Source organism: Pleurodeles waltl, chromosome 11 (genome assembly GCF_031143425.1).
Source record: "Pleurodeles waltl isolate 20211129_DDA chromosome 11, aPleWal1.hap1.20221129, whole genome shotgun sequence".
Taxonomy (NCBI): Eukaryota; Metazoa; Chordata; class Amphibia; order Caudata; family Salamandridae; genus Pleurodeles; species Pleurodeles waltl.
In genome coordinates this window covers 362934772-362948900 of record NC_090450.1, presented here as the reverse complement: position 1 = coordinate 362948900, position 14129 = coordinate 362934772, and the positions used below count along the sequence as shown (strand labels likewise).

General features: G+C 48.7%; 1 protein-coding gene across 3 annotated transcripts in view; it reads right to left on the bottom strand.

Annotated features, from left to right (window-relative positions):
- The window catches only part of KIF1A (kinesin family member 1A), a 3950406-nt gene that overhangs the window by 1854637 nt on the left and 2081640 nt on the right, over positions 1-14129 (bottom strand). For all 3 annotated transcript variants that reach the window (XM_069213666.1, XM_069213667.1, XM_069213668.1), the window contains exon 34: positions 6199-6307. In XM_069213666.1, coding sequence (XP_069069767.1) covers positions 6199-6307 — 109 coding nt within the window. The remainder of the gene's footprint in view (positions 1-6198; positions 6308-14129) is intronic.

Here is a 14129-nt window from a genome sequence, read left to right as displayed (position 1 = left end):
TTTAGTCAGTTTCTATGTACCAATTGAAGATGATATAACTTCTCTTGATAAAGTAGATAATCTCTTATGCTCGTTGCCGGGTTTTATTGTCATAGGTAGAGACTTCAGTACAGTACTTTGCTTTCCAAAATCTGCCATAGCTAGACAGAGTTTTAGAAGAAAACGTGGACATTAATGTCTCTTTTTTCACCTCAATTTCAATTTATTTTTATTTTAGCGGTTACTTTCTGTATTAAAACCTTGAGGGATCTACACAAATGACCCCTTGCTGAGTTTAAATTTTGTCTACTTTTCAGAAATATTTAGCTGTCTGGGATCCAGTATTGGTTTCACACTCGTTTCTGTCACTAACTGAAAGGAGGCTGAAAGCACAAAAAAAATAGTAAAATGGGGTATGCCCAGTAAAATGCCAAAATTGTGTTGAAAAATTTGGTTTTCTGATTCAAGTCTGCCTGTTCCTGAAAGCTGGGGAGATAGTGATTTTAGCACCACAAACCCTTTGTTGATGCCGTTTTCATGGAAAAAAACACATGCTTTCTTCTGCAGCCCTTTTCCCCCTTTTTTGTTTTTTAAAACAAAATTTTAGCTGTATTTTGGCTAATTTCTTGGTCTCCTCCAGGGGAACCCACAAAATCTGGGTACCTCTAGAATCCCAAAGATATTGGGAAAAAGTACACACATTTTAAGGGGTAGCTTATGTGGATAAAAAGTTATGAAGGCTTATGCGCTGACTACCCCAAATAGCCAAAAAAAAGGCTTGCCACAGAAGGTGGAAAAGGCCTGGCAGCGAAGGGGTTAAAGAGACTGGAACTCTGAAAGTGTTACAACACAAGTTAATTCTATTTGCATTCAGGAAGGATCAACATTGCCATCTAGTGACTAAAATTAGAATTATTCTAAGAGTTAATGAAACTGAAATTAATTCAGTTAATGAATTAACTGAAAGATCAGTATTTGTAGTGGACATTACAGAGATGTCATGGACACAGAAAGCTATATTTTAATTACTCAGTAACAACACACAGGTATTATTGCACACATGCTTTAGATAGCTATATTAATGTCACTCTCATATTCTTAGTTTATGATTCAAAATACTTTTGTTTTCTAGATATGAACATGTATATACACATCTCTACAAAGAGGCAGTCAGCCAAGAAATAGTGTGTTTATCAATAGGTGGGTTTCAATCTTGGTGTGTATGACCACTAAAGTAATACAGAAGTAGAAATTAGTTTTTTGTTCTTGTTTCGGTATTGACCATTGGATGCCTTACTGGCTGCTGTCTTCTCTTCTCCTTACCCTTTTCCCTGTAGTCTCTGCACTCTAACATATGTATTGAAGGTTCAGATTCAGTGGGGCAGGGTGTAAGTATTCTTCAGCAGTCCATTCTATCCATTTGGTGGAATTCAGATATGATAGTCTCGAAAGTAGTATCCCATCTAAGGCTTTGTTTTCTTCTCTTCTTGAGTCTGCTCCCATTTCTATGGAAGAGTCTGAACAGGCCTTGAAAGCATGTAAGTCGGGTTAACCAGATGACCCTTGCCCACCTTGTATTCTGATTGCTAGCCTTAAGGCCATCAAACCTATCTTAAATCTTCTTTTAAATAGATTATTTCAGTCGGCAACTGTACCAAGTTGGTGGAAACAAGCCAAACTGATTCCTTTACTACAAAAGCCATCTGCAGATAGATCAATTCGGACACATTTTAGGCCTGTCTTTTTACTGTCTGCCTTCCCTAAGATACTGGAAACCTTATCAATCACCAGTTGTATAATTACTTAGAAGATGGCCAGCTGTTGCATCCATCCCAATCCACCTTAGTGGAGGTTACCGACACCATCAAACTGGCAGTAGACCAAGGGAAACAGGTTGCATAGCTGCTCTTTTACATATCAGCTGCCTTTGATATGGTGTCACTCCATTCTCCTGCAACGTTTGAAAATTATAGGCGTGGGTGCAGCCATGTTGTCTTGGATTCATTCTTTTTTGTCTGACGGAAGCCAGTCGGTTTAGATGGCCCCATTTGCTTCTGATCCTCTACCACTAAAGTTTGGTGTTCCACAAGGGTCCACCCTGAGCCCAATGCTATTTACTTTATATATATATATATATGACTCTCTTGGCCTCAGTGGTAGTCTTTTGGCATCCAAATTGTGTCTTATGCTGACTGTGCTCAGCTCCTCCTTACTCTCAATAGGAACTTACCCAATGTGTTCAGCAGGCTTAAGACCTGTTTGACTGCCTTTTTTCATTGGATGTGGTACTGTAATTTACAAAACAGAGACCCTGTTATTTGGCTCTCCTCCCCCTACCTGGGATGGCGAATGTTGAACCACTAATGTCCTGCCTCAGCCAGACCCGGCTATTACAGTGAAAAATGTAGGGGTCAAGTTTGGTTCCTGTTTTGAACTTCTAATGTCTATAACGAAATATCTGTATCTACTTTCGATACAGTCTCAGAAGACAGTAATTAATGCCCTTATAACTTCCCAGCTCAATTATGCCAAATCTCTCTACTTGGGTGTTCAGGCATATAAGCTTAAGAGACTTCAGTTGGTAGAGAATGCTGCTGCATGACTTTTATTAAAAGTACCCAGATGTGCACACATTCCCCAACACCTTAAGGAGCTTTCTTGGCTGCTGATCAAAGAGAGGATACATTTAAAGGCCTCACATTGGTTCTTACAGCCTTCTATCAGGAGGGCCCTCTGTATTTGGCCAATAGGCTTACTCCATATCATCTTGTAAGAACTCTTCGCTCCTCTGGCGATGTGCTGGCAGTGCTCCCACAAATCAAGAGAAAAAGGTGGCACTTATTTCTTCTTTCTTGCTGTCACAGCTTGGAATGCCCACCCCTTGAATGTATAGGCTATGACACTGTTTCAAATGCAAACTTGGTTGTTTCAATCGGATTATCAGTAGGCTAGCTTTTGCACTTGCCAACCAATCTGCTTTGCACCAGGACACTCTGAGTGACTGTGTGCTTTTCAAATCCTTTGATTGATTGACTGATTGAAGGTAAGTAACTTGGGGCCTGATTTAGATTGTGGCAGATGGAATACTCAGTCACAAACGTGACAGATATCCCTTCCACCGTATAACGATCCCCATGGGATGTAATGTTATTGTAATACAGCAGATGGGATATCTGTCACATATGTGATAGGGGTATTCCCTGCCGTCAAGATCTAAATCAGGCCCTTGTTCTTCTGCTAGAGACTTATAGCTGCTAATTCCTCATTTTAGAATAAATAAACAAGCAATACTTCCCTGGAGGTGGGTCTGGGAACAGCCTTAAGCCAAAAAGTCCTGGAGAACCTGATCAACAATAGTGCTTTGTGAACAAATGGAGTGACGCCCATGTGCCAGCTTGTCAGACATCAAGGACAGGCACCCAGTGTGCTTATGTGGTAGTAGGCCTTGGCCCTGATGGAAAGGGCCCCCAATCACTAAAGAGCCTGCTTTTTAGCTAATGTGTAACAGATCTTAAAGCAGAGTATGATCCATGGAGAGATGGCCCGTTTATACACTGCTGTGCTTTTCTTCACTCAAATTAACCCAATTAAGACCTCTTTGTCCACTGGATGGTGGCAATTGATGTAGAAAGAAACAGCTGTTTTACTGTTTAGGCATTGGAACCTCAACTCCTCCCTAGAAGGATGAGGAGGGGCGAAAATTGTAGGCAGTGTGATGCTCTTGCTGACATGAAAGTGAGTTACCACCTTAAGCAGAAAAGAGACATGTGTCACACAAACCAATATGTCCAGGAAAAAGCTGATGTACAAAGAGTGAACTGATAAAGCTTGAAGATCACTGATCCTCCTCTCTGATATAATGGTCACTAGAAGTCTAGTGTCAGCAGCCCCAGAGAGCAGCTGTGTGGGGGCTCAAAGATAGAACACATGAGGTAAATGGAACTAAACTGAGATCCAATTGGGGAATAACAAAAAGGGTAGGAAGGAACAAATGCTGCAACCTTTTAAAAAAAACAAAAGTCACAGCTGGTGATCTAAACAGGGAACGTTGATACGCCAACTGCTGGAAAGCTGAAGTGTCTAACAGGTAACCCTTCTCAGTGCCCTGGGCAAGGCTTTGTCTAGCTAAAATTAAAACATACCGTAACACCTCTGACAGAGAAGCAAGAAAGGGGGCCCACATTTCGTGAGGAACACCAAGCCACAAACATGTCTCAGCAGCAGGAGTATTCAGTCCGAGTGGAGGGACACCTGGTTGCCAAGATGACATTATAGACCTGAGGACAAAAATCAAAAACTCTCAAATATTGTCGCTCAATCCCCAGGCATAAAGTTGGAAAATGTTCAGGTTTGAGTGCAAGACTCTGACCTGTTGCTGAGACAGGATATGTTCCTGAATGGGCAGCCCGAATGGAGGATGGATGCTTATGCTCAGGAGCTTAGGATACTATAGAGTCTGTGCCCAATTCAGAGTCAGTGGGATGGCTGAGGCCCATACATTCCTGATCTTCTTGATAACTTGGGGCAGGAGTGGTATTGGCAGAAAGGCATGCAGGAGTCTTGAGTTCCACTCGAGGCAGAATGCATCTCCGAGTGAGAGCCACTTTCGAAACTCCAGCGCTCTGAATTGTTGACATTGCGCGTTCACGGTGGTGGCAAGTAGATCGAGACACATCTCTCCCCATTCTACGATGTGACCTTGTGCTACCTCTGGATGTAACTGACATTTGTGATCCACAACGCATCGAAGGCATGCCTAGGAAACTGTCCTGAAGCTCTAGCCAAGTTCAGAGGCGAGGAGCCTCCTGGCAGAGGGCTACACAACCACACCCCACCTCACCTTGTTTGTTCAGATACCACATGACAGTGGTGTCCGTAAACCACTGAACCTGCTTTCCCTTATTGGATAGGAGGAAGGCTTTCAATGTCAAGAGGATACCATTCAGCTGCAGAAGACGGATCATGAGCTGAGCTGACGCTGGAGACCAGAATCCTCTGATGTCCACCTCTCCAAGGTGGCCACCCCAAACCAAAAGTTATGTGTTGGTCACCGCTGTCAGCTTGATTCTCAGTCCCAGATTGCCTTTGGGTGCATGACGGCATATTGATTGGGCAAGTTTGAGTCATATTCCAAGCGCAAACACCACAGACACTCCTCATGTGGGTCCACGACTGACATCTCCTTTCTACAGTCATGACCTATTTTGAAACCCATTGTCTTAGGAGGGGAAATCTTTGCCTAGCACACTAAATTAATTTGAAGGTCATTGAAAGGCTGACAGAATTGGGAGTGCATCTCCGGATTTATGTCAGAGGGTGCAGAAAGAAAGAGGCTGATGTCAATGCTTAGGGGTGTGCCTTAAATTTGGCACCACTCTGTCAATTTGGGGGTCGTACGGAGACTACCCAAATCCACATGGTGCCACCTAGCCACACATGGAAGCATTGCTGGAGAAAACTTCTGAGATCCAATCTGGTACCTAAGGGAAAAATATTGGAATGCATATTGCATTATTATGACTCTATACAGATATCATCAAATCAATCTTCAAGAGTCTGAGTTTTATATGGAGATCATGATAAAGGAATTTGAGCACTAGATTCTGATACACTTAATGAACCTACCTAATGACTGAAGTTAGAAACATGCTAACAATAGGTAACTGAACATCTTTCAGGATTACAAAGGTTGTGACATGCACAGGTAGCTAGGTAGAGATCAGTGGCTCTCAGGTAGTAGATCTGTATAAGCTGACATTGGACAGTTTTGGAATCCTAGGGGTGGTTATCAAATTCTTGTGCTGTATTCTGATACAGCGCTACTTGCGCTAACCTCAGGGGGTCACAGGTTGACAGAGTGACAAATGTGTGTCTTTGCTTATAGAATGCTTTGGCTGCTAAGCAGGATTTATTTACCTTTGGAGTCCAGGGCATTGGCTCATGGTGGCCTATCATAACAGCTGGGATTGGGGAACATATCTTGGGATCAAAACACAAGACACAGAATTATTGAGAAAGTAATTGGGTCATTGAACGTAGGTAATGGAGACTGGCTTCATTGAATGCTGTATATCAGTAGAAGTGGATAGAATGAACGGTGCTGCAGACACTGGAATCAACGTGAATGACACTTATGGTAGAGATTAACAGCTGTCAGATTCTTGCTCTAATAATTTCACACAGTTCTAAGGGACGAGGGGGTTTATGGTGTTTACTTACTCTCCATTGGCTTCCAACTCGCAGATCTCAAAGAACACCATCAGGTCGTACTGGCAGTGACAGTGCCCAGCATTGGGGCGAATCTGGGTGCTGAGTTTCGTTGCTGGTACTGAAATAAGAAGCAGAAAAAAGATAGAAATACTGAGAGGGGCAATAAGTGAAGAGAAACAAATGTGTCAAATCAATTTTTGAAAGAGAATTAAAAAGGGCATACAGAAAGAAGAAATAGTTTAAATTGTAATTGTGTCCAGTGTTTAATTTGCTTACGTTCTCTGACCTCTTATAACCAGAACACTAGTTTAGCTATAGAAATATATTATTGAATAAATACCCTGAAACACCTCTGTGTCTCGAGCTTCCCTCCAGTTGACCCAACTATCACTGGTTCAGAAATGGTGGGAAACTCTTTGGAACCTATTGTTGGCAAGCCAAGTTCTAGAAAACACAACACGAACAATTCTAAAATTCAGATGGAAATATCATATTTTTCACAACTGGAATTTGTCACAATCTTCACTGCTGTTGTTTTCTTTGCATTCATACACAATTCTAACATGGTAAGTAAAGAAAACGAGGGGCTCGCAACAACCAGAAGGGGCATGGCGGGGCATGGGATGGGGGGGAAGAGATCAATAACAATTACATTTTTAAAAAAAATTTAAACCACTTTCCTCCTCCGGTGCACGCAGCTCGTCTCCTCGCTGTGTTGTCTAGTGATTTTAGTTATAGCTCCATGCACTTTATTTTATCACACCAGGCCTGCCGCTGTGTACTTTAACCTAAAAATATTTTATTTAGCTTTGTTTATTATTTTAACAATAGCCATTTTTGCAGTCTTGTTTTATTTCTCTCTATCTAGCTGTTTTTGCTTAGGCCAGCACTACGTTTTCAAAAAAAGACATTCTCGTTCACTCTGTGCTTCTTTCAAGGCTGCAGTAAGATAGGTTGCCGGTGAACCTGATAAAAGTTTTGTCTCTGGTATTCATAGAAAACACACTTCCTTACATAGGGACATTTTCTCAGAACATCATCTGTTTTTATCATATAAACACGTCCCTGTCCCTTACACATTAGATTGAGATTCCAGCCAGAGGACCACGACTATGTGCCGATTGCTGAACGCTTCGCTATAGCTGCTTATGCAGACTTTGCTCAGGTATGGGGGATGATGTCTTCCCAGGGAAACTTGAAGGGCATAATTAGAGCTTAACATGCTGTGCTCTATTATAGCCTAGGTAGGAATTAGTATATTGACTCTAGTGACAATATGGTAGCGTTATTTCTATGCTTCACTCTCCTTGTCACATTTCTACTCTTGTCATGATGTATCGTCCTGGTTATTGCAGTACATGCTTTCCTATCTAAGATGCAGTTGCTTCATTAAAACCTTATTGAAACATGTACGGCCTCTGTTTGTCATTGTGTATGGGAGACGGATGTAACTGAGAGAAACTGATGAGACCTGAGTGACCACGATTTCCCTGAGAAATCAATTGTGTCATGCGCTCGGCTGCCCAATCATCCCTGCTCTTGGGTAGAGATGAGTTACTGCTAGTTAGCCGGAGCAAAACCCAGATTCTACTGCGCAAATCCAGTAGTCTCATTAGAATAATGAGAGCATACGTGAGAGCTGCAGGCACAGGCTCCCAGCCTGCCCTGCAGTCAATCCAAAGCAGCGTCAGGATTGGCTGGGAGCGGGCATTCCCAGGTAGACTGGGAGCCTGTGCAGGCTCTCTCCAGGCCGGCAACTGTGTTGCTGGCCTGAAGAGAGCCTGCTGCGCATGTGTGTCTGGCCGGCCAACCAAACACCCATGTGCTCTGAGGGGAGTGCTCTGTGCACTCCCCTCAAGTGCTCATCACCCCCAATGCCCTGCCCCTTTTCAAGAACGTGATAATAAACACCGTTTATTATCGTTTTCTTGGAAAGGTTTTGCAGCTGCTGCTATTGTTGGGGGCAACGCTTCTCTGCCCTTACCCCTCGACAGTGGATCCAGCTCAAAACAATTTGAATCACTTGATTATTTTAAAATGATATTTCAATGAATACGAATATGAGTCTTGAGATAACTGCATCACTATTGTACTGCCAAACTCAAAGATCGAGAGAAAATGCCCTTCTCTGTGCAATGAAGGTGTGATTGCTAAGGGAAAGGGCAGCCATTGCTAAGGTATGACGTACTTATTACGTTGGTGTTTCAGATCTGTTTTAAATAGCAACCACCAAAAACAGCTGCTTATCTATCCAAGTAAAGAAGTTCATAACCATTTAAAGTAAAGTGTACGAATGTAGATTAGAATATGTTCTTATAGTGGATAATCATTTAGGCCTCTGCACATTGCAAAGTAACAGACATACTGGTGCTAATGGAAGGCTCCAGTCCCCGTTGTGAGTTGGATGCTAGCCGAGAATGCTGACTGGCCATACCAATAATCAGTAGCGGCTCCTCTGTAGGATCTAAACAACGTTGCCCCCCTTCTTTAAGCGATACTCCACTTGAAAATGTCTATTTTTGCCATATTTAAATTCTATGTCAGGATTGGCAGCTCTGATTATTCTTTTCTTTCTATGCATTAATATTTCAGCAGCCAAGCAAAACAAAGATTAATATCAACTAAACATCCCATGAGCATGTACATATCATGTGACCAACCATAGAGCGCTAGCCCTATATATTGCCTATGAGACATAAAGCCTCCTCTTTCTTTGCTGCTCCACAGCCAGTTCAGTACCTTTGATCCTGAGGTCCTGAGCTCGCCCCCCACGACCGCAGCACCAACCTGCTGCCTCCTGCCTCTGTCCCCTGACCACGCTGCTGTTTGCGTGTTCGAGGCCCTCCTCCACCCGCAGGCATCCTCCTGCGCCTCATCCCTGGGGTCTAGTGGGCTCTGACTAGCTTCACTTGACCCGTGTGCCGCTTTCCGCCGTCCCGTAAGTGTTTTTCGTTTTTTTCGCTTTTTTCAGCGCCTCGCCGCCGGCGCTTCTGCCCCCTTTGTGCCCCCCTGATTGCTGTCTCCCCGATCGTATATTGTGCCATTTTGGTTTTCTGATTGTGTGCTTTTTCTTATTGTAACTGCTTGTATTTTGCTCGTTTTCAGTGTTTTGCCCCTTGTGCGCTCCCCGTTCCCTGCCGCTGCCCTGCCTGCGGCCCGCCCCCCTCGCGCCCCCATTTGCCGCTCCCTCCCGCCTCCCGCCTCCCAGCTGCTCCTCCCTCCCCCCTCCCTTCTTAATGGCTGGCGCTGCGCGTCGCGAGTGAGCGACCTCTGACCTGTTTCAGGTCCTGAGCTCGCCCCCCACGACCGCAGCACCAACCTGCTGCCTCCTGCCTCTGTCCCCTGACCACGCTGCTGTTTGCGTGTTCGAGGCCCCCCTCCACCCGCAGGCATCCTCCTGCGCCTCATCCCTGGGGTCTAGTGGGCTCTGACTAGCTTCACTTGACCCGTGTGCCGCTTTCCGCCGTCCCGTAAGTGTTTTTCGTTTTTTTCGCTTTTTTCAGCGCCTCGCCGCCGGCGCTTCTGCCCCCTTTGTGCCCCCCTGATTGCTGTCTCCCCGATCGTATATTGTGCCATTTTGTTTTTCTGATTGTGTGCTTTTTCTTATTGTAACTGCTTGTATTTTGCTTGTTTTCAGTGTTTTGCCCCTTGTGCGCTCCCCGTTCCCTGCCGCTGCCCTGCCTGCGGCCCCGCCCCCCTCGCGCCCCCATTTGCCGCTCCCTCCCGCCTCCCGCCTCCCAGCTGCTCCTCCCTCCCCCCTCCCTTCTTAATGGCTGGCGCTGCGCGTCGCGAGTGAGCGACCTCTGACCTGTTTCAGGTCCTGAGCTCGCCCCCCACGACCGCAGCACCAACCTGCTGCCTCCTGCCTCTGTCCCCTGACCACGCTGCTGTTTGCGTGTTCGAGGCCCTCCTCCACCCGCAGGCATCCTCCTGCGCCTCATCCCTGGGGTCTAGTGGGCTCTGACTAGCTTCACTTGACCCGTGTGCCGCTTTCCGCCGTCCCGTAAGTGTTTTTCGTTTTTTTCGCTTTTTTCAGCGCCTTGCCGCCGGCGCTTCTGCCCCCTTTGTGCCCCCCTGATTGCTGTCTCCCCGATCGTATATTGTGCCATTTTGTTTTTCTGATTGTGTGCTTTTTCTTATTGTAACTGCTTGTATTTTGCTCGTTTTCAGTGTTTTGCCCCTTGTGCGCTCCCCGTTCCCTGCCGCTGCCTCCCTGCGGCCCCGCCCCCCTCGCGCCCCCATTTGCCGCTCCCTCCCGCCTCCCGCCTCCCAGCTGCTCCTCCCTCCCCCCTCCCTTCTTAATGGCTGGCGCTGCGCGTCGCGAGTGAGCGACCTCTGACCTGTTTCAGGTCCTGAGCTCGCCCCCCACGACCGCAGCACCAACCTGCTGCCTCCTGCCTCTGTCCCCTGACCACGCTGCTGTTTGCGTGTTCGAGGCCCTCCTCCACCCGCAGGCATCCTCCTGCGCCTCATCCCTGGGGTCTAGTGGGCTCTGACTAGCTTCACTTGACCCGTGTGCCGCTTTCCGCCGTCCCGTAAGTGTTTTTCGTTTTTTTCGCTTTTTTCAGCGCCTCGCCGCCGGCGCTTCTGCCCCCTTTGTGCCCCCCTGATTGCTGTCTCCCCGATCGTATATTGTGCCATTTTGTTTTTCTGATTGTGTGCTTTTTCTTATTGTAACTGCTTGTATTTTGCTCGTTTTCAGTGTTTTGTCCCTTGTGCGCTCCCCGTTCCCTGCCGCTGCCTCCCTGCGGCCCCGCCCCCCTCGTGCCCCCATTTGCCGCTCCCTCCCGCCTCCCAGCTGCTCCTCCCTCCCCCCTCCCTTCTTAATGGCTGGCGCTGCGCGTCGCGAGTGAGCGACCTCTGACCTGTTTCAGGTCCTGAGCTCGCCCCCCACGACCGCAGCACCAACCTGCTGCCTCCTGCCTCTGTCCCCTGACCACGCTGCTGTTTGCGTGTTCGAGGCCCTCCTCCACCCGCAGGCATCCTCCTGCGCCTCATCCCTGGGGTCTAGTGGGCTCTGACTAGCTTCACTTGACCTGTGTGCCGCTTTCCGCCGTCCCGTAAGTGTTTTTCGTTTTTTTCGCTTTTTTCAGCGCCTCGCCGCCGGCGCTTCTGCCCCCTTTGTGCCCCCCTGATTGCTGTCTCCCCGATCGTATATTGTGCCATTTTGTTTTTCTGATTGTGTGCTTTTTCTTATTGTAACTGCTTGTATTTTGCTCGTTTTCAGTGTTTTGCCCCTTGTGCGCTCCCCGTTCCCTGCCGCTGCCTCCCTGCGGCCCGCCCCCCTCGCGCCCCCATTTGCCGCTCCCTCCCGCCTCCCGCCTCCCAGCTGCTCCCCCCTCCCTTCTTAATGGCTGGCGCTGCGCGTCCGCGCCCGTCCGTGCCTGGACCGCGCCCAGCGCCACACCCCCTGGCCCTTGCGCCCCCCGCATCCGCTACTCGATCAACGAACTCCGCGCCTTCAACCCCGGCCCCTCCACTGAATGCTACCGGGCATCCCCGAAGCACACTAAAGGACCTTTTTCCTGCCGTACCTGCAACTTCTCCTGCATCAGAACGACCAATCCAACTACGAAAACATCCAACCCCAACCACCTGAACTGCATCCTCATCAACACCCGCTCCGCACGAAAACACGCCATCGAGCTCTGGGATTTGCTCGACACCACTGCTCCTGACGTGGCTTTCCTGACCGAAACCTGGTGGAACGACTCCTCGTCTCCGGACATCGCCATCGCCATACCGGACGGATACAAAATCACCAGAAAAGATCGAACCAACGGAATCGGCGGCGGAATAGCCATCGCTCACAAAGCTACCCTCAAAATCCACACCCACTCGGACGACACCCTCAGGACAGCCGAACACCTCCACTTCCAGATCCACACGGACCCCAACACGACCCTCAGAGGAACCCTCATTTACCGCCCTCCAGGACCAAGACCCCCCTTCAACGACACCATCGCCGACCTTGCAAGCACCCACGCCCTCGCTTCCCCGGATTACATCCTCCTGGGAGATCTGAACTACCATCTGGAAAATGCCAACGACGTCAACACTGCGTCACTGACCTCCAACCTCCTCAACCTCGGTCTCCGCCAGCTAGTCAACACACCTACCCACATCGCCGGACACACCCTTGACCCCCTCTTCACCTCTAGCAACCACATTTCCTTCAGCCACACCTCCGAACTCCACTGGACTGACCATCACTGTGTCCATTTCACCTATAAGAAAACCACAGAGCAACACCGCATCCAGCTACCTCCCCACCGCCGCTGGGGCAAAATCACCCAAGAACAACTGACCAGCACCCTCGTCAACAACCTTCCACCCGACGCAATCGACCCGAGCACAGCCGCCATCAACCTCCATCAATGGATCCTCGACTGCGCCAACACCCTTGCCCCTCTCAAGAAACCCACCACCACCCAAGGAAAGAGAAAACCAGCCTGGTTCACGGACGATCTCACCACCTCCAAAAGCAACTGCCAGAAACTCAAAAAGAAATGGATCCAAGAACGCACACCCGACAACCTCGCCGCCCTCAAAAACGCCAACCGCGAACACCACCAACGGATCCGCACCGCCAAGCGCGCCCACTTCACCGAACGCATCAACAACAACGCCCACGACTGCAAAGAACTCTTCGGCATCGTGAAGGAACTCTCCAATCCGAAAGCCAACTCCAACGACATCCCGCCCTCCCAGAAACTCTGCGACGACCTCTCCACCTTCTTCCACCAGAAAATCACCACCATCCACGACAGCTTCATCACCGGTCCACCGCCAGACCCCACCCCCGACGTCTCCTCCCGCGACTGCCGCCTCACCGCCTGGACCCACGTGGACGAGGCAGAAACCATAGCAACCATGAACACCATCCACTCAGGCTCCCCCACGGACCCCTGCCCCCATCATGTTTTCAACTCAGCCAACGCCACCATCGCCCCCGAACTCCGCAAGATCATCAACCTCTCCTTCACTTCTGCCACCTTCCCGGACAGCTGGAAACACGCAGAAATCCAACCCCTCCTCAAAAAACCCAAGGCTGACCCCAACGACCTCAAAAACGTCCGTCCGATCTCTCTCCTCCCTTTTCCAGCGAAAGTCATCGAGAAGATCGTCAACACTCAGCTCACCCACTTCCTCGAAGACAATTCCATCCTGGACCCCTCACAATCCGGATTCAGACGAAACCACAGCACTGAGACCGCCCTCCTCGCCGCCACAGATGACATCAGACATCAAATGGACAACGGCGAAACCTCAGCCCTCATCCTCCTCGACCTATCAGCCGCTTTTGACACCGTCTGCCACCGCACCCTACTGACCCGCCTCCAGGAAGCCGGCATCCAAGATAAAGCCCTCCACTGGATCTCATCCTTCCTCTCCGACAGAACGCAGAGAGTCCGTCTCTCCCCTTTCCGCTCCAAAGCCACCAACCTCATCTGCGGCGTCCCCCAAGGATCCTCCCTCAGCCCCACGTTGTTCAACGTCTACATGGCCCCCCTCGCTCAACTGGCCCGCCAACATCATCTCAGCATCATCTCCTACGCCGACGATACCCAGCTCGTCCTCTCCCTGACCAAAGACCCGCTCACCGCCAAAACAAACCTCCACGAGGGACTAAAATCCATCGCCGATTGGATGAACAACAGTCACCTGAAACTCAACTCCGACAAGACGGAAGTCCTCATCCTCGGACGCACTCCCTCGGCCTGGAACGACTCATGGTGGCCCTCCGTCCTCGGACCCCCACCCACCCCTGCCAGCCACGCAAGAAACCTCAGCTTCATCCTGGACTCCGCCCTCACCATGTCCAAACAGGTCAGCGCCGTCTCCTCCTCCTGTTTCAACACCCTCCGAATGCTCCGCAGAATCTTCAAGTGGATTCCAACAGAAACCAGAAAGACGGTGACCCAGGCCCTCGTCAGCAG